The following is a 25,241-nucleotide window of genomic DNA, read 5'->3' on the forward strand; positions in this document are numbered from 1 at the left end:
ATCATCTCAAATGAAAGCAGTTCCGTATTCTGTGCCGCTACTACAACCATCACTTTCAACAGCCCAAATTCGCTCAAGCCTGTTTGTTAAAATCAATGCGCATCATCAACATGGACCCATGATGTGTAGAAGGTAAGAGATGGTCGTTACTGTCTGACTGCAGCTGCGTGTCGTTTTCACGCTCTCCCTTCATCGTAAAGTTTCTGGTGGGATGGGAATGCGGTCTCGTGTCATATATCAAGTTCGTCAGCATTTCTGTGTCTCTGTAGGATACTAGTTGTCAGGGTACAGCTGGTTACTTAGTGCTCACTGGTGAGCGATAAAACATCGCCTCTCGTTTAAGGAAAGTGACACTTGTACAAATGGCAGCAAGTTAAAACGAGTGCGGCACTGATCGCACGTTATTCGTTTAGTAAGGTAAACGCAGGGTTTAACAGGAAGATGACGCACAGAATGACACATGATGGCCAAGTGGGGATAAACCGAATAGTTTTGACTTAAAAACACTTATATTGTCTTGAGGACGTTGCGATAAGCGACGTAGCTAATGAGGACCAACTGAGACATTTGGAGCATAGATTACATATGACATAATCCGCACTGGATCTGTTTGTAAACACTTTTCATTTAAGTATGATGGCAACATAAGATAACAGACATTAAACTAATGTAAAATACGACAAAATGCTATGTTCACAGGCCCAAATTTTGTGTCGGTTGATGGCTACTTATTATACCAAATAACAGCCCCCCGCTTTATATATATTTTTTGTAAGGTTTAAAGTAGTTACACATTTATTGCATGAGTTATAAATGTCATTTTTGAAGCTCTTCTACATTTTAACCCAATGGTTTCGTTTTGAAGATCGTGGGCGGGGCTTAACGCGCATGTGTCATGATGCACCTGTAGACCGCTCAAACGTAAGTTCAAGTTTCTCAAACATTAAAGGTGCACTCACTAAATATGGCTAATAATAACATATTAACTTTCAGCAAGTGCTCTATACAAAACATAAACATAAAAGCAGCTAAGACCAGCCAGACAGTATGACAACAAACACAACATATTACATTATTGAAGGCAATAGCATAGTCTACAATGTGGAACCACTGTATACTAGCATAAACCACCAAAACCATAGGAAAATGTAGAAATGAATATTGTATACAACTGTGTTGTATGAGTAGTAGTAGCACTAGAAAAAACAGACAGGAAAAATATAAAAGGTAAACAAACAGCTTCCCTGTGCAGTTTCTAAACATACTTCTGTAGGGCAGTAGGTGTCAGTATAAAATCTTAAACCACTGGTACTTTTGCAATGAATAAGTGTGAGCATAAACAAAAAACAGTACTGCCTTTAATTGTGCACTGTTGTCACAATTAAACCTGTGAAGTATAGAAGTATAATGGGAGCAAAGTTTGCAAAACTGCACTCCTAAAATCCTTTATTCCAAAGGGTCTTGTGAAGTGGCCAGTTTAGAATAACCTTTTAATATGGCAGCCATTATTTTTCTCACTCTGAAGTGCCCAACTATGGTTGAAGGTCACATGACTATGATAAAAACAACATTGAGAATTTTTATACCATTTAGAGAATGGGAATCTACGTCACTGCACACTTCATTTTTGGTAGTCACGGCCATTTTTGGGGACACGCTAAGTAGCATACAATGACAACAGATACAACTCAACGGAGGAAAAAACGGCTACATTTGCGTTAATATTTTGAAGAGCTGCTTGCATTTGCTTAGAATAAATGAACTAATATTTGAATCGCTTGTGTTCATTTAAGCGTGTAGTTGTGTGGCCAGTACACCACACATACACAACATGATACACACTCATAGAAATCATACGACCGCCTTCTATCGTACTGCACACAGGACCAAACTGATTTCTCTTTTTTGCAGTTTTTAATAATTAAGTGGCATGATATATCTACTAGATAAAATAAACACACTATAGCTTGATCTCAGCCAGCTGATTGTGTAAGCGACCAACCGCTCTGCACATTTTGTGTATCTCTTACTACATACATTTGTGCTATTCGACTGTAAGTAAGTGCCCTGCGAAGTGGACATCAAAGGTTATTCCGGAATGATTCCAGTTCGAAAGGTGTATGTTCTATTCAAAGTACATTAAGTGTGTGAGACGTGAATTTAAATTTTAATTATTTACAGAGCTATATTATGACACATTTCTCTAGTAAGTTTCATCTGTGTGTGAAGACGCTGCAGGTCATAGCGCAGTGCAAATCCATAAATGAATGTTCTGAAGTAAAGCAGTTTACTTAAAGTAAACTTGCAGTTCTGAAATCAATGATATTGTGAAAGCACTACACCAAAAAACTTTTACTGGACTTAAATGGAACAAATACAAGAACTATGAATCAACAGTTGCTTTATGAACATGGAGAGTGATCGTAACAAGCTGTATCAAGCATAACATTCCTAAACGTGTTTTGTACATTATTCATAGCGTGAGCACTTACACATTCAAGTGGATCAGGGATTATGAATCTGTTATAACTTATAAATACAAATGACAAAGCCAGATTTTGTTCAAGTTGTTTATTTTCATTGAGCTGTTTCATTGATGTGTTGTTTTAAGCTGAAAAGCAGAAAATTGCGCTTCATTTTAGATCCGGTTTCCACTCTGAGAAATGAGAGCAGATATGGCAGTTCTCCAGGCGTTCTCCATTCTAATGTGTTTTTAACTCTTTAATATAAATTTTAACACCTATCTCCACTATTACCCAGTCTCTACTGTAGTGTCCGTGTCCCTAAATCCCAGAATGCCATACGTTGCTGACGTCATGTTCCCATTCTTTATGGAACTTTATAGATTCTTCATTCCAGTCCTGGTGACCCACCACTGTGTGCTTTTTGTATGTCTGTCTAACACACCTGATTGAGATCATGAGCTAATTAGGATTAAGTGTGGGCAAATTCGAATTAAATGTGAGCATCCCGATGCTCTGCTCACTCCAAAGGGCAGAGCTTCTGAAGTGAGGACCTTGGAGGAAGCAGGGCACTTGCATGTCATAATGAAGCCGCTTTCGAATACACTTGGTGAATGGAGTCATGAAGACAAAGTTATTTCCTTATTATTTTCACCTGGAATGTTATATTATTATTACTGTTAATATGTTACAAATAAATACAATCAATGGAAAAATCATGGAATTATTTATACCCCTTGCAAATTCTGACTTAAAGTTACTTTTATTCAACCAACTTTTTTTAACCGGAAATGACACAGGCTTCCCCCAATAGATAATAAGACGATGTACAAGAGGCATCATTGTGGAAAAAAATATTCCTCAGCTTTTATTTACATTTGAACAAAAAGTGGCATGTCCAAAATTATTCATACCCTTTGCAAACTGTCACAGTCTATGGGAAAATCCAAAGATCTATACCATTCCAAATAGTCCAAGCAGTTCTAAAGCATCCTAATTATCCTGATTCATTGGGAACAGCTGTTTTAATCAACTCAACAGGAGTAAAACAGAAGCTCTCTGCTGTTGGTTTGTGTACAGTCATGGCTAAGACAAAGGAGCTCACTGAGGACCTGCGGCTGCGCATTGTGGCTGCTCACAAGTCAGGAACGGGCTATAAGACCATATCTAAATGTTTTGAAGTTCCAGTGGCTACAGTGCAAAGAATTATTAAAAAATACAAGACGTTCTGCACTGTAAAAAAATCTCAGAGGATGTGGTCAGAAGCCAAAAGTGACACCTGTGCTGGCCAGGAGGATAGTGAAGGAGGTAAAAAAGAATCCAAGGATCACCACCAAGGCCATCCTGATAAATCTGGGCTCTGCTGGTGGCAATTTCTCAAGGCAGACAGTCCAACGGACACTGCACACCGCTGGGTTCCACGGACGCAGACCAAGGAGATCAACACTTCTCCAGATAAGGCACACAAAAGCCCACTTGGCCTTTGCAAATGCTCATCTGGACAAAGAAGAAGACTTCTGGTCAGATGAAACTAAAATTGAATAGTTTGGCCACAATGATGTAGCCTTCGTTTGGTGTAAAAAAGGAGAAGCCTTCAACCCTAAGAACACCGTCCCCAATGTCAAACATGGTGGTGGAAGCCTAATGTTTTGGGGGTGTTTTTCAGCCCGTGAACCAGGGAACCTTATCACAGTAAACGGCACCATTAAAAAGGAGCAATACATCAAAATTTTTAACAACAATATCAGGCAGTCTGCAGAGAAACTTGGCCTTGGGTAAAAGTTGACATTTCAGCACGACAACGACCCAAAACACACAGCAAAAGTGGTGAAGAAATGGTTAGCAGACAAAAACATTAACATTTTGCAGTGGCCCAGCCAGAGTCCTGACTGAAATCCAATCGATAATCTGTGGAGGGACCTAAAGATCAGGGTGATGGCAAAGAGACCCTCCAACCTGAAAGAGTTGGAGCTCATCGCTAAAGATGAATGGGCAAAATACCAGTGGAGACATGCAAAAAGCTGGTCAGCAATTACAGGAAGCATTTGATTGCTGTAATAGCCAATAAAGGCTTTTCTGGTGATTATTGAGAAGGTTATAAATAATTTTGGACAAAAATACAGAGAAAATCACCTTTAAAGTTGTCCAAATGAAGTTCTTAGCAATGCATATTACTAATCAAAAATTAAGTTTTGATATATTTACAGTAGGAAATTTATAAAATATCTTCATGGAACATGATCTTTACTTAATATCCTAATGATTTTTGGCATAAAAGAAAAAGCAATAATTTTGACCCAAACAATGTTGGCTATTGCGAGAAATATACCCATGCTACTTATGACTAGTCTTGTGGTCCAGGGTCACAAATACATTTTATAATGAACTTTAAAATATAGTTTCTATGTGTGAAACCTGCGGGTCGCATTTACTTAACACATCTATTATTAAACATTTATTACGTTAGAAACGTCTATATATTGAAACCTAATATAAAATGCATGACAAAAATGTGTGTAATGTGTGTCACATGACTGTAAATGATAAAATGACTTTCATGAAGTAACCGTCGGACAAAAGTGTTTGGAATTTGCTGTGTGTCAACCAGGACTGAAATTGAGAACCACTGATTTTTAACGGTGACTAAATAAGAAATTTAAAAAAAGTACCTACTCAGAGAGTACTATTTCAGATGCAGCCATACTGAAATGCACCTTTAACAAACAAAGATTATAAGCTAATGTTACACACAAAGATATAATGTTCACAAAGCAAAAAAAGTAAAAAATAAAATAAATAAAAATTCCAGTGATTTCATAATTTTACTATAAAGCATAATTGTTATATCCACATCCACAGGTCTGTCTTAAAGGCACGTTTAATTTCCCATGATGTCATGAAGGAAGAGAAGGCCAGGGGCCCTTCAGCAGAATACTGCAGTTGAGCCACAGAGTGGTTGGAGCTGCATTCCACTTCATCCTTAAACCATCTGTTTTTCCTTCACCCCCCCTTTGGTAACTTGACAATGACATCACATAGGAAACACCTGGTGAGGGACTTCAACCATTTCATCACCTGTTATATCTGTAAAGGGTACTTGATCAAGCCCACCACTGTGACAGAGTGCCTGCACACCTGTAAGTATCTACAGTCTTTATGTGAAAATTTAGCAGTTGTTTTTAGTCCATGGGCTTTGACACAAAAATGATCTGTTCTGATCACGGACAGCATGTGGGGAAAAAAGCGACATTTAATTTTGTAATGCTTGGTTGAGCACATATGTCTTTCCACATAGAGTATGTAAACATCATTAATCAGTTTTCGTTTTACTGTCAGGTGTAAGTGACCTACTCTCCTTTTTGCATTACAGTATATTGGTACAGCACACCAGATGTGAAACCGCCCTCACTTTTAAGATACATGACCAACACACTGTCACTGTCCTCTGTAGATCAGTCACCATGACAACAGATATAATTCTCAAGCATAAGCTATTTTCACACAAAATATTTTCTTGACAGAGTATGCAATTTGTGCATATTAAATGTAAACCATGATAGTAAAATGTTTTATTATTTAGATTATTTTGTATTTATTTTAACTTGATTGCTTATATTTAAAGTTAATTAACGCCATAAAAAATGATTCCATATCTTGAATGTACTAAGCATTTCGTCACCTTAGAATTATAAGGTTCTATCTGACATTTTTGTCAAAATTGAGTTATTTACATATTCTTATTCTGTGGTTCTATCCACAGAAGTCTATGAAATGCAAAAACTTTGAAGCTCAATATCTCAAAAAAGCTCGGAATCCAGATAGAACCTTATAATTCTAAGGTGACGATTTGTTTTAGAATACACTGTATTTTAGCTACACGCCCAGCTGATTATTACACACAGTGATGACTTGATTGTGTCTTGTATCAATGTCAGTGTGTAATGTGTGTGGGCAGTGGCTATTTTCCACACTCACTCATGAGGTAAAGCAGTTTGATATAGTTTGCGTGTGTTGACAGCTTTGTACAGTTGAGGTCAAAAGTTTACACCCCCTTGCAGAATCTGCAAAAAGGTAATTATTTTACAAAAATAAGAGGGATCATACAAATTGCATGTTATTGTTTATTTAATACTTGCCTAAATAAGATATGTCACATAAAGATGTTTACATATAGTCCACAAGAGAAAAAAATTGTTGAATTTATTAAAATGACCCTGTTCAAAAGTTTACAACCCCATTGATTCTTAATAATGTGCTCTTACCAGAATGATCCACAGCTGTGTTTTTTTTTTTTTTTTATTGATAGTTGTTCATGAGTCCCTTGTTTGTCCTGAACAGTTAAACTGCCTGCCGTTCTTCAGAAAAATTCTTAAAGGCCCAGGTCCCACAAATTCTTTTTAGTATTTGAACCCTTTCCAACAATGACTGTATGATTTTGAGATCCATCTTTTAAAACTGAGGGACTAGAGTATTACAGAAGGTTCAAATGCTCACTGATGCCCCAGAAGTAAGAGCCGGGGGGTGAAAACTTTTTGAATTTGAAGAGAAGGGTAAATTTAACTTATTTTGTCTTATGGGAAACATGTAACTATCTCTGTAGCCTCTGAAGGGCAGTACTAAATGAAAAAATATGATATTTAGGCAAAATAAGAAAAATGTACAACAGCATATTGTGTTCAAAAGTTTTCACCCCCTGGCTCTTAATGCATTGCTTTTCCTTCTGGAGCATTAGTGAGCATTTGAACCTTTGTAATAGTTGCATATAAGTCCCTCAGTTGTCCTCAGTGTGAAAAGATGGATCTCAAAATCATACAGTCATTGTTGGAAATGATTCAAATACACAAAAATGCTGGAAAACCAAAGAATTTGTGGGACCTGAAGGATTTTTCAGAAGAGCAGCAGGCAGTTTAACAGTTCAGGACAAACAAGGGACTAATGAACAACTATCATTAAACAAAAAAACAAACAAACAAAAAAAAAAAAAAAAAAACACACACACAGCTGTGAATCATTCAGGTAAAACCACAGTATTAAAAATGAAGGGGATGTAAACTTTTGAATGGGGTCACTTTTATAAATTTAACTATTATTTTATTTTGTGGACTATATGTAAACATCTTTTATGTGAAATATCTTATTCAGGTCAGTATTAAATAAGCAATAACATGCATTTTGTATGTTCTCTCTTATTTTGGTAAAATAATTCTGAAAGGGGAATGTAAACATTTGACCTCAACTGTATGTGTGTTTTCAAAGAGCAATAAGGAAATGATTGTTGCTATGGTTTTGCTAGTGAAAAATGATAGGTGATTTACTGGCTAAGCATAGTCAAGCTTTATATAAATGCCAGATTTTTAGACTTGCTGAATATGGTGTAAATCTGTAATAAATATAACAGCACATTAAAACTGTAAAGCAATGAAAAATGTACAGTTTTTAGAAGAAACAAGAAACAAGTCATCTTACAACTTATAGGATAATGAATTGCTACTGTATCATTACAGCGAAGTTCTGGCAGCCACAGCTGCTGTTTTTATCCTGTAAATTTCACAGATTTTTTTTTACAGTTATTTAAGTATAATTTCTTCTTTTTTTGCTTCTGTACAGTTTGTAAAAGCTGTATAGTCCAGCATTTTGAGGACAGCAATGATTGCCCAAAATGTGGTATCCAGGTTCATGAAACGAATCCCTTGGAGATGTTAAGGTAAACCACACTGATCCATGATATCCTACTACTAAGTCCAAACCTCTTTAGCAAATCTGCTTCAAGTGGTCTGGGATCAGATTCCATGTAGCATTGTAGAGCACACAACAATACAAGCTATGATAAGGATTAATGAGATTAATCTATTTGATTTCGAAGAAATCTGGAACACAGTCTAATAGCTTTCCCATAATAGATCTGAGGGATTTTTTGTTACCCACAGTTGCCTGATTTTGGGCAGTGTGGGGTCATAGAGTGCCAGTGAATTTGATCCTGGTTGGGAGGCATTCCAAGCAACAGCCGGGCTGTTTTCTGGAGCCAGAGTGTCAGCTGTGAGACTGACCCTGCACAGGATTGCCTCTCCACACCAGTGATGCATCTCCACCCCAACACCAGACAGAATGATAACATGATAACAAGAGCATAGAGCAGCATAAGCTTGAACCTGCTAACAGATGTGACAGGGGCGTTAGCATGGCTGGTGTTCTGGTAGCTCACATTTCTGTGTGTCCTTTCTCCAAAGGCTGGACAACACTCTAGAAGAAGTCATTTTCAAACTTGTGCCTGGTCTTAGAGAAAGTATGTATTTTGCCATTTTAAAGTAATCCTTGCGTCATATACAGATTCCATATATCAAATGGCATTTAATTAACCTTTTCTCCCTTTGTTTTCCTTACAGAAGAAGAGCAACAAGAAGTTGAATTCTGGAAAAGAAACAAATTGAAAGAAAGTCCTGATGGTAAATAACTCAAACAGTAAAATGATCTATAATTGCACTCACCTGATAACCATGTTAACTCAACGCTTTACCGTGTTGAAGGAATAGTTCGCCTGAAAATGAAAATTGTCATTCATGTACTCACTCACTTATGTTTTAGTTTAAAACCTGAATGAAAAGAGAATTTTAGCAGAATGTTGACTCTGCTGTTTTCCATATGAAAATTAATGGAGACCATGAGCTCTGAAAATGACAAAAATATAAATATAAAAATATCCCAAATAGACTTTGCAAGACAAGGAATAGAACACACAGGTTATGAACTAGTGTTATGATACATTTATGCTCCCTGTTGTCCTTCTTGACAGCTCTTAGTTACAGTTAATTTTCACTGTATGGAAAAGAGCAGCAGGAAAGTTAGGCCTTTTGTGGTTTACAGAAGAAAGAAAGTGATATGGTTTTGGAATAGCATAAGGGTCAGTAAATAATTGAAGAAGTTTCATTTTTGGCTATCCTTTTAATCCCACACATTAGGCTATCCTAGCTATGACTCCTGTGGGGCAGGTTACTTTGCTGTATCAGCATTTAAACTTCTTTTATCAGACTTTTGGTATCACTTTTAGTCCTTATCAAATAATATCTTCACAGCTTAAATGAAGCTGCCACACTCAGTGACCTTGACTCAGAGGTAGTGGGTAGTAAGATGTGAGTCATCAGTATAGATGTATCTGTGTCAGTCACTCTGATCCCTTGATTCCAGAGAGAACTACTACTACTACTTCCAGAGAGTCAGTCTGTGCAACTATTTTATACAGTTGCAACCGTTAAAGATAAGCACAGAAATTTTAAAACTGATGGAACTTTAATCTAGTGATCTAGATATGTGACCCTGGACCACAAAACCAGGCATAAAGGCCTATTTTTAGTTGAAAATTGAGTTTGATTGAGATTTATACATCATCTAAATAAATAAGCTTTCCAATGATGTATGGTTTGTTAGGAAAGGACAACATTTAGCCGAGATACAACTATTTAAAAATCTGAAAGTTGACGGTGCAAAAAAATCTAAATATTGAGGAAATTGCCTTTACTGTTGTCCAAGTAATGTTCTTAGCAATCCATATTACTAATCAATTATGTTGTTATATATGTATGATAGAAAACGACAAAATATCCTGATGATCTTTACTTAATATCCTAATGATTTTTGTCATAAAAGAAAATAGATAATTTTGACCCATGCATAACTGGTTTTGTGGTCCAAAGTCACATATATGACTGGAATCTAGATATATGTGGTATTTTATACAAACCCCTATTTATTTACAAACAGAATGGAAATAATAATGGAAATAATTGTGCTCTATCAATAATCAAAAATCTACCATGGTAAAATATTTTGATTCGTTTTTTTGCAGTTTTGACTCAACCTCAAACACCTATGCTAGGCATTACTGCATTGTCCTCAGGATGCCATCAAACTAATTATTATTAAGTAATACACTGGCCAGCAAGTTAGAATTTGCTCTCACGAGGGTTTCTGTTACAAGATTACTTAATTTTTGCCTTAAGACCATTTTGAATGATGGTGAAGACACACAAGAACATGCTGTTTATTTGTTTTTGTACATCATATCAGTAGTAAAATTACATGGCCCTATTTGTTTTGGCCAGCTGGGAGGTGAACTACAGGATGCCCCATTTAGTTAAATTATGTTTTGTGTGACTTGTTGGAATGTATGAGTGTTTTTGTTTGTGTACCACAATCTTCGTAATCTAAGCTCTTGTGCTGAATGTATGAACCAAAATGAATGACTTTAATAATACTTGGAGTCTCCAAGGCAACTTGTAAGTGTTTGCAGCTGTAAGCAGTTCTTAATGATGAGATAATTACCACATTCGTGATTTTCCCAAGAGCATCTTTTTAAATATTATCTATTTCATATAAAAGAAAGCTCGAGAAAACACGCAGATGCTTTTTTGCATTAGCATATCAGTTTGTTTCAAATGTTTAGCTTTTGTGCCCCACATTGTCAGAGGAGCACGTAATGTGGCCCATGTTTAGTTGTGTGTTTTTTTTAAATGAAATTTATGCAATCTTCACATAAAATCTAAATTATGTCTGTTAAGACCTTTTTTTAATAAGAAGATAATATTTTCATGTGTAGATTGATCTGTACAGGGATTTTGTGTTTTAACCCTTTTGGGGAGCCAATACAGATTGTCAAAGCAGTTTCACAGTTATAAACAAGAAAAATAACACTTTAACACTTTAAATAGCACATTAACACTTAGGGCCAGTTTTACCAACAGCTTTTACAGTGAAGATGCTCAGTGAAACGCATGTACACAGTTATTTTTGCACCTGACCTTATTGAATATGCATATGTAGTTGTATCCCTTTCAGACACAACATTTATGGAAGGAGAGTATTAAAAACGTTACTAACGTTTGTGCTCGTCAAACTACTGGTATTTGCACCATTACCAGTAATTGTGTTATTATGTATTTATTTTTTATGTACTATTATTTATTTATTAATTTAACGGCAAAAACAAGCATGTCTTGAAGCATTAATTTGTGCTGCTCTTGGTAGATTATGCTGGTCATTATGGAAATTATCTGGCTGCGCCTGTGTTCTTAAATGTGCGGATTTTGCCCTGTTTAGTAAAACTGGCCCTTAATGTTGAAAAATGTGTTAGTTATTTAGTTTAACAATTAATTAATTATGTTATAAATTGGATTTCAGCTGTAAAGCAGCTCTGCAGAAGACAATAGTGTCATTATTTACCTCAAATCAGTTCAATTTAGTTCAATAATTAGTACAGTTTTTTAGAAAATCTGTGTGAAAGGTAGATGAAACAACAGTTAGACCTTTTAATAAAGTGATTTAAATGTCAATCCTTTAACATGAGCGCCTCTGTTTTGTCTTTTTCCAGAGAATGGCCCTATATATAAGAAGGCCCGAGTAGATGAAGAGGATGATGTGCAAGGTGATGGAGACTACCACAGGAGTGATCCACAGATGGCTATCTGTCTAGACTGCTTGCGCAACAATGGGCAGATGGGAGAGAACATTGTTAAGGTTAGCCATCTTGAATTATACATTTTTTGTACTCCTATGAGACTTTATGTGTGTTCTCTTATCTGCTTTCTGTGTTGGTATTGCCCCTTCATCCCCTCTAAAGAAAAGGTGATCCAGGATCAGATTTTTTCCTTAAGATCCGTGTGTTTGACATTTTAAGATTAAAGTCAAGGCTGATCCTTTTTCTTTTCTAAAGCCTGGTATCAGCCAGCGTAACTCCAAAGCTCAGTCCTTTCTATTGGCTTCCACATTGCCCTTATCTCCCTGGTTACTAATAATTCTATTTTTCTTTCTTTCTTTCTGGTAATATTATGAAATATTATTACAATTTTAAAAACTTTTTTTTATATATTTTAAAGTGTAATTTATTCATGTGCTTGCAAAGCTTAATTTTCAGCAGCCACAGTCTTCACTGTCACTCATTTTTTTTTTTCAGAAATCATTCTAATCATTTTGATTGAATCGCATTTTGGAAATTTGTTTAAAGTTGTCTATTTGCCTTGTTTTCCAGGGCTTAATGAAAACATTTATTCGCTGCTCAACAAGAGTGACTGTTGGAACAATCAAGAAGTTTTTAAGTCTGAAGTTAAAGCTTCCCAGTTCTTATGAGGTAACAAGTGAATATTTTTAGCCTACGTAGATAAACATTTTTCCTGTAAGCAAAAAAAGCCACCATGATTTGGTTACATATTGCCTTTCCATTTTAGTTTACATTTCACACATACATGCTGTTCTGCATTTTGCAGACATGTTTATGCAAACCCTATGTGCATGTAGTGTAATTAAGCCTATATGTTTTATCAGTACTTGTGTTGCCTAGTAATCAAATCCATGACCTTCGCATGCAGGAACTGTCCAAACGAAATATGCTCTTCTGTGACTCAAACATGTGCCTTTTACTTCACTGCATGCGTTTCATCAATTAACCCCCATGTTTTCATGTTTATCATGTTTTCTGCTGATTTGTTTGTTTCATTTTGCAGCTAGATGTTCTATGCAATGGTGAGATCATGGGTAAAGACCACACCATGGAGTTCATCTACATGACCCGCTGGAGGCTTCGGGGAGAAAATGTAAGCCATTAGAATACAAGTATCTCCTCCTCTCCTCTCTTCTCATGTGTAAAATCTAAATCCTCTCATCTTTTCCACTGGCAGACCCTATTACTCAAAGCAGGCCATAGCAAGTTGTGTGGCTTTGGCTTTGCTCTTCATGGTATTTACAATGTAAAGCAATGAACTTAAGACAGCCGTAAAACTTAAAGGTTTATTTCAAAACAAGTCAGGTCCTCCTCAGTTGGTCATGTGCTTCAGAGTTAATTCTAGCATTATGAAAAAAAAAAAGCTGTCAAGGAGTATGGAGGTATGAGGTCCAGGGTCAGGTCATGGATCGCTGTAGTGGTGACGAGGGTTACAGATGCCCTACTGGGGGGTCTCTAGTCTGTTCTCATATCCAAGCATATCCTCTTGCAACTCACCAGGGGACTTCATAGGGTAATATCACATCTCAATGAGGTTCCCTGTACTGTATACTAGGGTGGCCCTAAAAGCAAATTTCGCTGAGATTGGACTACGTTTAGGGTGTGCTCAACAAAATTGATATTCTGTCTTAATGACCATAAAAGCAGTGTTGTTAGTCTTAAAATGTGAAATTACATTGGTGCCGATACCTGTAGGGCATGCAGGGCCATTGCGCTTCAGTTGTCCCGAATTCGAGTCCTGGCTCAAAGACTTTTCCCGATTCTGTCCCCCTTCTCTCTCCTACTTCACTTCCTGTCACTGATAGGGGATCGGTACTCTCATGAACGTGCCTCCACAACTGACACAGTTAAGACTAAAATGTGGAATAAAGTTGTTATTTTTGTTTTCTTTGCGCACATAGAAGGTCTTACGGGTTTGGAACAACATGAGAGTGAGTAATTATTTTGGGGTGAACTAACCCTTGGCCTAGCCAGTCTCCAGACCTTAATCCCATAGAAAATCGGTGGATGGACCTTAAGGTTTGAGTTGCATGATCAGATAATCAACCAATTCGGCACAGGTGACTTGCCTCTAAGGCTACGTCTACATTAATCCGAATACATTTGGGGCAGCCGTGGAGTAATGGTTAGAGAATCAGACTCATAACCTGAAGGTTGCGGGTTCGAGTTTCAGGTGGGGGGAATAACCAGCACTCTCTTCACCCTTGATACAATGACTGAGGTGAGACCCTTGAGCAAGGCACTGAACCTCCAACTGCTCCCCCGGCCCCACAGCATTGGCTACCCACTGCTCCGGGTGTGTGTTCACGGTGTTCACTACTGAGTGTCTGCGCACTTGGATGGGGTAAATGCAGAGCACAAATTCCAAATATGGGTCACCATACTTGGCCACGTCACGTCCTTTCCTTTCCTTTCTTTTCATTTGAAAATTGAGTTTCCATTTTAAAACGCTCTCCGTCCACACTAGCATTTCCCAAAGTTTCTCACCCTATACAGACACAGTAAGTTTTCATGCAATTCTTCTGGCAGGATCATTTTATTTACGGAAATATCTCTCATTCATATTTGATCTAAAAAGCAGCTGCCCTCATGTTTTGCCACAGGAGTCAGGACGGCAACTGTGAGTAAATGTTCTGTCATCATTTTAGGACTGTAATATGAGCAGTGTGACAGCGACATGACTAAATATGTGTCATCATTTTCTAAAATGTTTTCAGAGTCCACACTACAACGCGAAAATGGCGTTTTTAAATTTATCCACTTTGGAGAGTGTTTTCAAAAAGATCAGTTTTCATTAACAAAAAAACGCTGCCTCAGTGTGGATGGAAGGCCAAAACGGAGAGAAAAAGATGGGTTTTCTTTTTTTTTTTTTTTTTTTATTATAATTTTACTAACAATTTACAAAACAGAATCACACATAAATTCAACTTACCCCCACCCTCCCTTCCCTTGCGGTCTCTTTAAAATGGGGTACTTAATGAATAGCAAAAATTTTACAGAAAATCAAAGCCACAGAAATCATGAAACATAAAATCCAGCAATCACAAATACAAAATAAAAATACATAAATAAGATAAAAAAATACAGCGTTAGCACATTCATACTGAGCCCTGATCATTGTTCTGTGCAATGTACTTGGAGATCTTCTCAGCAGCTATAGTCCAGATCTTTAATGTAGATATTTGTGCCAGGTTCACACGAGCTGTGGATATTTCAAGCGTTATAATGTCCTGAAGTTGTATCAACCATTTGTACATATCCAGGCTATGTGGTGGAAGCCAGTGTTGCGCTAAGAGTTTTTTTGCAGATGTTAAGCCGGCCAGCCAAACAGTTTTTTGTAGCTTAGAGAAATTTAACAGAGAATTGTCACTCAGTAATAATAGTGATGGGTTCACCGGTATAGGATAATCAATAATTTCTGATAAGATGGTACACACCTCATTCCAAAATTTTTTAACTTTTTCACATTCCCACATCACATGAAAAAAGGATCCGAGTTGTTGGTCTGAACATTTATCACAGAAGGGACTAAAGGAGGAATCAATACGATGTCTTTTAAGTGGGGTCCAATAAGTTCTGTGACAGAAATTATAATGAATCAGTTGGTGATTGGGATTTTTAGATTAAATGTTCAACCATACTCTTTCCCAGTCCATAACACCTTCCTCTTGTTGACAGTCTCTTTCCCAAGTGTGCTGTATAGCTAAGCGTTTTGCTGTAGCCACTAAGGCCTTTCTGTACATTCATGAGGTGAAATGGCTAGAAGAGGACAGATCAAACCAGGCAACAATTGGATGCACGGGTAGATTTTCCCCCCAGGGAACCCCATAGGCCTTCATGGCCGACCTTAGGCGCAAATATAAGAACAGAGAGGAGGGTTCAGATCCATACCGCTCACATAATTCTTGAAAACTTAACATGCAGTTAGAACCAGAAATATCTTTCAGTGTATAAATACCTTTCTGCATCCAATCTCTTGAAAAAAAAAAAGGTGCACCACCAGAACAAATATCATTATTATACCAAATAGGAGTATGGGTGGGTGTGCCAATTATGTGAATGTTGAATGCATTTTTCCATCAGTTTACAATTGAGTATTGTATTGGCAATGATTGGACCAAAAGTTTGCATACATTGTTTGTTGTTTAGCCCAGAGAACAGTATATCTTGTAACCTATATTTATGTGCTAAACTCATTTCAATCTCTCTCCAAGAAACCCTAGAGAGCGGGTTGAGCCAAACATTGATGCATCTTATTTGAAAAGCCCTATGATATAATTCAAAGTTCGGAAGACCTAATCCCCCATTATCTTTTGTACGCTGCAGAGTTTAAAATTTTAATCTAGGCTGTTTCCCATTCCAGATGAATTTACGAATCATAGAGTTACGTTTGAGCCAAAACTTTTTAGGAGCAGGTAACGGAATCATAGAACTAAGGAAATTAATTTGTGGCAAAACATTCATTTTAACACTCGCTATTCTGGCGTGTAGTGATAAGGGCATTGAGGTCCATCTTTGGAGATCTTGCTCCACCCTGGTTAGAGTTTAAGGATAGTTGGCATCTGGAATAGCCTGCAGGGATGATTGAACAACAATGCCTAAGTAACTCATGGAAGTTTGTATGGGGACATTACATGGTAGTCTGACTTCTTTAGCCATGCAATTAAGTGGAAGCAAAGCGGATTTATCCCAATTGATTTTGTATCATACTGTAGCATACTAAACTTTCCAAATACCTTCAGTATCCGAGGAAATGAAGCTTGTAGATCCGAAATAAACAGTAATATATCATCCGCATAGAGAGATATATGTTGTTTGTAGGACTTAACTGAAATTGAACAAATGTTTTCCTGTCTAATCAGCTGGGATAGTTGCTCAAGCGACAGTGCAAATAACATGGGGGATAACGGGCACCCTTGTCTGGTGCCACGTTTTAAATGAAAATGTAGAGAGAGAATGTACCCCATTGGTTATGACAGAAGCCGTTGGGATTTTATATAATACCTTTATCATGTTCACAAAATTTGTTCCAAGGCCAAATGCATCCAAAACAGACCAGAGGAAGTCCCACTCCAGCCTGTCGAATGCCTTCTCCGCATCCAAGGAAAGAACTGCTGCTGGAGTGGGGCAAGCTCGGGATTCGTGTATGACATACAGTAATCTACGGATGTTATCAGCCGCCAATCTACCTGGCATAAAGCCGGTCTGATCTGGATGAACTAATTTGTTTATATATCGTTGCAGTCGCAAGGCCAAAATTCTGGCATACAATTTAATATCTGTATTTAACAAACTAATGGGTCCATTTGCACACTCTGAGTGATCCTTCCCTTTTTTGGGTATCAACGATATAAGTGCTATATTCAACTGTGGGTGGAAGGCCCCAGCTTATACTGCCGCATGAATGGCCGTCAGGAAGACAGGACTGAGTAGATCAAAGTATTTAAGAAATAATTCAATAGGGATCCTGTCTAAACCTTGCCTTTTTTAGCACCCTGTAACGCCTCTTTAAGTTCCTCCAAGGTAACAGGCTGCCCTAATTGATCCGCTTCTTCATAACTAAGATGAGGTAAAGTAAGAGACTGCAAGAAAGTGGTACAGCTTGGACTTGAGGGATTAAGTTCAGATATATAAAGTTTAGAAAAGAAATCAGAAAATGCAAAGTTAATTTCCTTGCCATTCCTAACCAGTCCTTTGGATGGGTGATTAATTATATCAATGTACGCTTTCGCTTGACTTTGCTTCAGTCTAAGGGCTAGAAGTTTGCTAGGTCTAGCACCACTAAAATAATAGTTCTGTCTGGTTCCGTGAAGTACAAATTCTGCTTTCCTTCTCAGAAGATCATTCAATTCAGCCTTAAGGATTTGAAGTGTCTTAAATACAGAGTTGGAAAATTAAGATTTTAAAGAACCTTCAAGTGATTGACATTCTTTTTCTAAATAGTCGATTTTCTGATTTTGCATCTCTTTTAAATTAGTAGCAAAGAATATCGAAAAATCTTTGATAAAACCTTTCGTGGCTTCCCACACAAATATAGGGTCTTTAACCGGGCCAATATTAAATGAAAGAAATTCGGACAGACTGGCCTTAAAATCTACATCGAACTGGTTATTCAGTAAAAGAGAAATGTTAAAACGCCACCGCTGAGATCTTTCAGCTAACAAATTAAAATTGAAATCTGCCATTATAGGATTATGATATGCAAGAATAGCTGGAAGTTTCATCGTCTGATCAAAAGAAATCAAAAGTTCCTTGGAGCACAGTAGATAATCTATTCTTGAATATGAGAGATGCCGTGTCGAGAAAAATGTATAATCTCTACTCAGGGGGTTTCCAGATCTCCAAACATCGATCAAATTTAGCGATTTTACAAAATTATTAAGAGCAGCAGAAGAATTGAGCTGAACTTGATTGCACAAGGAAGATCTATCCAATACAGGATCTATAACCACATTCATTTCCCCCCCCAATAATCAGAGAATAGTCTACCAGCGGGATCAAGTGGTTAGTAATTTGTGGAAAAAAAACTTGCCTCAAATATTGTAGGGGCATAGATTGATACAAATGCTATTTTCTTCCCTTTAATGTTTGTGCAAATATATGCAAGTCTACCAGATTGATCTTGGCTCTGTCTATCAATCTTGAGGTTACATCTACGAGAAATCAAAACAATAGTACCTTTAGTTTTAGTATTGTCAGTGGAGAAAGCTGCCACTCTAAAAAATTTATTCTGTAACCTCTGAACATCTGCTCTCTTTAGATGGGTTTCCTGAATTAAAGCGATATCAACCGCTTTCCTGCGCAAGTAAATCAAAAGTTTGGCTCTTTTGTTAGGACTATTAAGTCCTCTGATATTAAGCGATATAACTTTGAATTTATCCATAATCTATTGGAAAAATGGTGCGAATTTTAAGAAGTTTTGCACAACCAAAATATATCTGCCTGACCTGTGACAAAACCAAAATAATGCAAAAGATACATAGAAATAACATGAACAAATACCCCCTATCTGAAACCGCAAAATCCCCTAACATTATAAGGGCCCGTGGCAACATCCACCCTAGTTCACCAGAAAGTTAACGTCAAACCCCCTCTTCTATTGAGCATGAAATATGAAGTAAAACAGCATGCATAATGTAAGCAGTAATGACAGTCAAAATATAAGTGGACTACAAAATAAATTAACAGAGGGCAAGAGCCTCACCAAATTAATAAATCAATGGGTTTAAACAATTATACTACTAATAAAATAAATATAAAAAATACAATCAAATGAATAAACATAAAAAAAACAAATAATAATAATAATAAAAAAGTATATATGTATATATGTAAAAAGTGTGTGTATATATATATATATATATATATATATATATATATATATATTAATAAATAAATAAACGAACAAAAATCTCAGGACTCAAATCCTCTGAGACAGATCGTTACATTGTACGCACTTTACTTTACTAGCAGAGGCACTTACTCCTAACCCGTTCATGGACTCTTTACCCTTCCATAGACTCAGGCGGCGATGGACCATAAAAAGCCAGTTTACGTCTGGCACCGGATGCGTGCCCATTACGGGCTTCCACTAAGAATTCCTCCCAAAAAGATGGGTTTTCAAACAAAAACGTATTAGTGTGGACATGGCCTAAACCCACAACAGTTTTCTGGCATCCCTCCTCACTCTTAATCTATTCTCATCCCATACTAGGGATAGGGTGAGTTCTCTGGTTTCGGGCTATATTCCAAGCTAGGAGCCCTCCCTCAGGACAGCATGCCAAATATGCTTACTATTTGCTCAGTCAGATTATATGTTAGGGTGAACTTGTGAAATTACAATGCTGCTGATGAGAAATGATCTTTGAAAAATTGTAATCTGATCTAGATTGTAATGACAATCTGACATGTGCTTTAGCTGCAGAGACTGGAAAGAGATTTTGTTACTCTCTGACAATCTGCATAATGAACTACGTTTGTTTTTCAGTCTTTCAGAGGAGTCCATTGTGCTCTTGGATACACCTCTTTGCAGCCCCTCTTTCCTGCATTTGCACCAGGATCTTTATTTAGGAAGAATAACAAAGATTTGAGTGTTCTGCCATTGTCGTGACGTGTTGTTTAACACTGCTCACACACGACTTGAACACGCACCTGGAGCGCCATTTGCTCCAGCACCAAGTGGAGCAACTGGGGGTTCGGTGACTTGCTCAAGTCGTGGTATTGAAGGTGGAAGAGTGGTATTGAAGCGCTGTACATTCACACCCCCCACCTACAATTCCTGTCTGTATCGAGCCACAACCTTCAGGTTACAAGACTAATACTCTCTAACCATTAGACCACAACTATCCCTCATCTCTCATATCAGAAACAGTAAAAATTTTATCAGTGAACAAAAACCTTGCTAATATCACCAATGAGCTCATGAAGTACCTGTTGATAAAAAGAGAGCGCACCCTAAATGACCAATTATCTGGATGAAAATTAGCATACATTACATACTTCTAGTGGAGAAACAAATGAGATGTTGAGAGGTTACCCCCCCCCCCCACCAAAAAACCCCCCCAAACATTTACCTTCCAATTAGGGCCACACTACTGAATACCCTGTTGATATGTGTATGACTTTCCATCTGTATAAGTACAACTCATTGCATTACAGCTCAATATTTTAGTGAGTTTTAAAATTTCCATTGCCCCTAAGATTAAATGTAATAATTAAAAAAAAAGTAAACAAAACAATATAAAGTAATAATATTTATCAGCTGACATCCTTAGTAACTATTATTAATTCATTGTTTATAATTGTTTTGAATGTATTTTTATAAAACGTTTTTTTTTTTTTACAACAAGGATTTACATAATCCGTTTTGCGATTCTGCCAAAACAGTCGCTACAGTTTTTTTTCTGACCAGCCCCTGAGGGTATGAAAGCTACATGAGGTTTAAAATGAAATCCTTGTAAATTGAAGTGACACAGAATTGGGTAAGAAAGAGTCGCACCTCATCTCCCATTTTTCTGGTACAGAGAAATCTCCTTCCCTTCCTTTCTATAAACAAGTCTCCGATGGTGTTGTTTGAGTGTATTTGAGAATGAGAGTGTGTGTGTGAGTTTTTCATGTAACCTGTCACTATTGTAATGAAGATGTTTTCACATTCTCAATGCAAATTAAAAATATTTAAATCTTAATATTTGTTTTGAACAAAAAGGCTCTGGCTTTCTTGTATAGAATAATTCAAAATATGATTATATTACAACCATTAGAATATTGTTGTTGAAAATAAATTGATTTTTTTTCTAAAATTACTAAAAAACTGGATGGTCATTGTTGTTATTAGTGACACATATAGGGATAGTTCAGCCAAAAATGAAAATTAGCCCATTATTTACTCAACCTCAAGGCATCCTAGGTGTATGACTTCCTTCTTTCAGATGAATCCGATCGTTATATTAATATAAACTTATATTAAAAATTATCCTGGCACTTTCAAGCTTTAGAAGGGCATTGACAGCTTTTTTTTCTTAATCAGTCCAAAACATGTCCAAAAAAGTGCATACATCCATAATAAAAAGTTCCTCACACGGCTTCAGTGGGTAAAAAAGGCCTTCTAAAGTGAACTGATGCATTTTTGTAAGAAAAATATCCATATTTAATACATAAGAATAACTTTAATCTAGCTTGGGTTCACTGAAGCAGCTCCGGGCGGATGATGTTGGGATTGCGTATGTGCCGGTGAGTCTCGCACAAACCAATATTTGTTTCCAGGAGCAAAGGAAGCAAAGTGTCCTTACCTTAGCAAAGGAAAACCAGTCTCCTCTTTGTTTATATCGAAATCCTTTGACATTCTTCCTTACAAATCCTCATTTTGTGCTTCTAATTTGCGACCATTGTTTTTTTTTTTGGTCTCTCCTTTGCGCGTCACTTCTGAGTGGTGCGTGCGCAATGCCAGCGTGAGTAAATAATGGGCTAATTTTCATTTTTGGGTGAACTAACCCTTTAAGTATATAAAAAAAACCTACTGGTCCAACTTAACCTAATCTATAGAAAAACACAATAAAAGATAGATACAAACCATGTCATATATTTATTTAAAGCCTGCATACTGTACCAGAAAATGTACATTTTACACTCATCTACAACATGTCTCTTTCTCCAGGACTACCCAATGGTACTTGAATATCGACCACGCATTGACTTTGGCTAGGTTGAAGTATCCTGCACTAATTTCAGCCTATCAACAGACAGCGAATTGAATGGACATGTCCAGTTCTGAAGATATACTCTACCCATCTCTTCTGTTTAATTACTTTAGCTCTCCTTACTGGGATCAGTTAGTGCACCGAAGCTTGTGACACTTACCATGTGCCACAGGGATTTGTGATTTGTGTCTCTTCCCATGTTGTGGTTTACTTACCAAAGTGACACAAAAGTCATTTTTAAGGGCCTTCAGCAATTTCCATATGATGGCATCTCCTTTTGAAAAAAAAAAAAAAAAGTCACATGATATAAATCTCAAGTATACGCGGCAGTGCCTTTTCCCATACATCAACTTAAGAGCTTCTGTGGACAGATGTTTTATAAACATTTTTTTTCTTTTGTGTTCCACAGAAGGAACAAAGTCATACAGGTTTTGAAAAACATGAGGGTGAGTTAATGATGACAGAATGTTCATATTTAGTGGTTTAATATTATTAGTCTTCTGATGTTTAAAGCTTTGGGCTGGTTCAGAGCCTCTAAAATCCTCCAAGGGTTTTGAGCTGGTCTGTTTTTGATTTTGCCCACTTAAGGGATTTTATTTATTATAGGCCATACCTCTGTGCTCACACAAATGCCTTTTCTTTTGAGGGTTTGGTGACTTCTCTGCACATGTGCCTCATTTCTTAGAAATAAAAATGAAATTAACTTTAAATAACTTTAAATAACTTTGAATAACGTCTTGAATTTTTAGCCATTCTTGTCTGTTTAATGTCAGAATACAGTTGTATGTCAGTAAATCCTAAATCAAGTAGTCCAAAGAAAGAAATGACAAAGTAAGGGAAGTATTCATAGTTTTTTCTTGCAAAATAAAATTAAAGCATTGCTTGTCCACATACACAGGCTTCATTACAGTATATTAGTCTAGTCATATTACACCAAAGACCCTTTACATCATCTGACCACATGGGATACATGCTAAAAACTGTTTGTCTTACCTATACTTACAAATGGAGGCCATGTGGCAAAACTAAAGCTGGAATTCTGTGCATGGAACAAAACTACCTAATTTTATTAAACCGAGTTTAGAAACAGTGACATATTTGGGATTTTAAAAAAATGCCTTCACAAATTTCAATGAAGAATTACACCTGATAGAATCACACAGATTCTGTTCGGAAGAAATCTTAAGCAACAAATAAATGCTAAATATTTTCATTTTTTACACATTAAAGAAGTTGACTTTGAAGTATAAAATACTGCGTTTAAGCAAAAGCTGAATAATGTGTTTAGAATAGACCCTTGAATGTCTGTGTGCTGCAATGATCAATATGTATTTTTGTAAGAAGTCCTTGTAGATATTTTATCTTTAAAAATGGAAATGTATGTTGTATGTTTAACAAACATCAAATGCTGCTTAGAATAATCTATTCTGTTTTTCAATGTAAAGTCCCTAAGGTGATTCCTATAGAGATTAGAAATGTATATATGACAGTTACTGTATTTGTGTGTCTTTGTTTAGAAGAAAAATACACTCATGAATATTAATATTATTGGGTGTGTCATTTTTTATTTAATACTGATAATATGACAAAACACTACAGTGTTTATTATATTACATGTGTTACAGACAGTTCAATTCTTTCTCCCTCCTGAAAATGGTCTCGCTGCACTGTGGTGGGTGCGGCAGCACTGCCTCATATTTTCTCTGTGATTTCATCTAAGGTTCATCTGCCAAGGACAGAATTTCTCCACAGCCAAAATCCATTGAATTTTCAAGTGATTTGGCTTTCATTGCTTTTGAAGAGGAGAAAATGCTGCCAAAAGATAATTTCAAGATGAGAAAAATAACCCTTTCTCTTACACACACTCACTTATGTATGTGCTTTACTGGGAGTCTGCGTAGGCATAGTGTTTTTTTATATTGTACTGTAGGTAATAAAACTATACACTGTTAAAAAAATCATTGCTAATATTGAAAAATTCAAGGCAACACATTGTGTTCAGATTTTTATGTTTTCCCAACGATTAGCAATGTAATTATCCTAATTACAATAAGGTTGTTGTCTTTACTAATATTATTTAGTTCTGATAAGGGACAGCGCTTTAGCCATGTGATTACCCCAACTACAATAATGTTGTTGCCCTTACTAATATTATTTAGTTCTGTTGATGAACAGCACTTTAAATTTCTCATTCTACCAATGAATATATGTTTGCTCAGTCAATAGCCTCGTTCACAGCACTAGAAAATGTTTTTATAGAAACATCATTATTGAAGACACCTGATGTTAATAAGCAGAATCACCAAAGGACAAAAACAATTTTTTTAAGCAACCATTATAGTGGTCAATGTTCGCATTAGTTTGCTTAATGAAGACAGAGGAAGTGTCCTTATAAACTGTTTACATTGTAATACCAATGTCATTATATACATTTTGTCCTCATAATCTATGTTTTTGAGTGTATGCACACACGCACACATTTTATTTAGAAGGTTTATGAGGGAATGTGAGTTTTTTTTTTTTTTTTTTTTTTTTGAGGAAGTAAAAGTGTGCACAATCTCCTGTGAGGGCTAGGTTTAGGTGTAGGGTAGGTGTAGGGCTATAGAAAATACAGTTTGTACAGTATGAAAACCATTACGCCCATGGAATGTCCCCATAAAACATGTAAACCCAACATGAGTGTGTGTGTATATGTGTGTGTGTGTGTGTGTGTGTGTGTCCATCACTCTTCATTCTCCAAAATATAACGGTCATAGAGCATCAGATTCACAAAGGCCCACCAGAGGCCCCACGGCAGCTCGCACAGCTTTGCCTAATGGGAGTTCATGCTCTGAAAGATGCACCGATCTACAGAGAGACACTGCCTGGGCTCTGCACTCATAAAAGTGGATTTCTCCCACTTTCTCAAACAGGTCGGTCACAACACTTCTGGATTTCCACTCTGTGCTGTAGCCAGCCAGTCAGTATTTCCAAAAGCACTTTTTTGTCTAGGAAAATGTACGTCTCTTCACCTGTGCCAAATGCATTCTCCGTCTGCACAATAGAGGATTATTGGAACCTTTGTATTCCTTTCTCTCTTTTTCCATTAAAGAAGAA

General features: G+C 36.7%; 1 protein-coding gene across 1 annotated transcript; it reads left to right on the forward strand.

The window, feature by feature from the left end:
* pcgf5b (polycomb group ring finger 5b) lies at positions 1-23,643 on the forward strand. The gene is made up of 9 exons (XM_073828641.1): positions 1-132; positions 5,322-5,599; positions 8,070-8,166; positions 8,690-8,745; positions 8,846-8,905; positions 11,824-11,969; positions 12,481-12,579; positions 12,953-13,042; positions 22,103-23,643. The coding sequence occupies exons 2-9, from the start codon at positions 5,488-5,490 to the stop codon at positions 22,148-22,150; spliced, it is 708 nt and encodes a 235-aa protein (XP_073684742.1). The 5' UTR covers positions 1-132; positions 5,322-5,487; the 3' UTR covers positions 22,151-23,643.
* The last annotated feature ends 1,598 nt before the right edge of the window (positions 23,644-25,241 follow it).

The sequence above is a fragment of the Garra rufa genome, chromosome 22 (genome assembly GCF_049309525.1).
Source record: "Garra rufa chromosome 22, GarRuf1.0, whole genome shotgun sequence".
NCBI lineage: Eukaryota > Metazoa > Chordata > Actinopteri > Cypriniformes > Cyprinidae > Garra > Garra rufa.

What these genes read in the sequence shown, in the direction of transcription:
- pcgf5b (XM_073828641.1), top strand. Translation starts at nt 5,488, where the DNA reads ATGACATCACATAGGAAACACCTGGTGAGGGACTTCAACCATTTCATC. An exon ending in TGTGCCTGGTCTTAGAGAAA is followed by an intron (nt 8,746 to 8,845) that starts GTATGTATTTTG and finishes TTTTCCTTACAG; the next exon opens with AAGAAGAGCAACAAGAAGTT. An exon ending in ATTGAAAGAAAGTCCTGATG is followed by an intron (nt 8,906 to 11,823) that starts GTAAATAACTCA and finishes GTCTTTTTCCAG; the next exon opens with AGAATGGCCCTATATATAAG.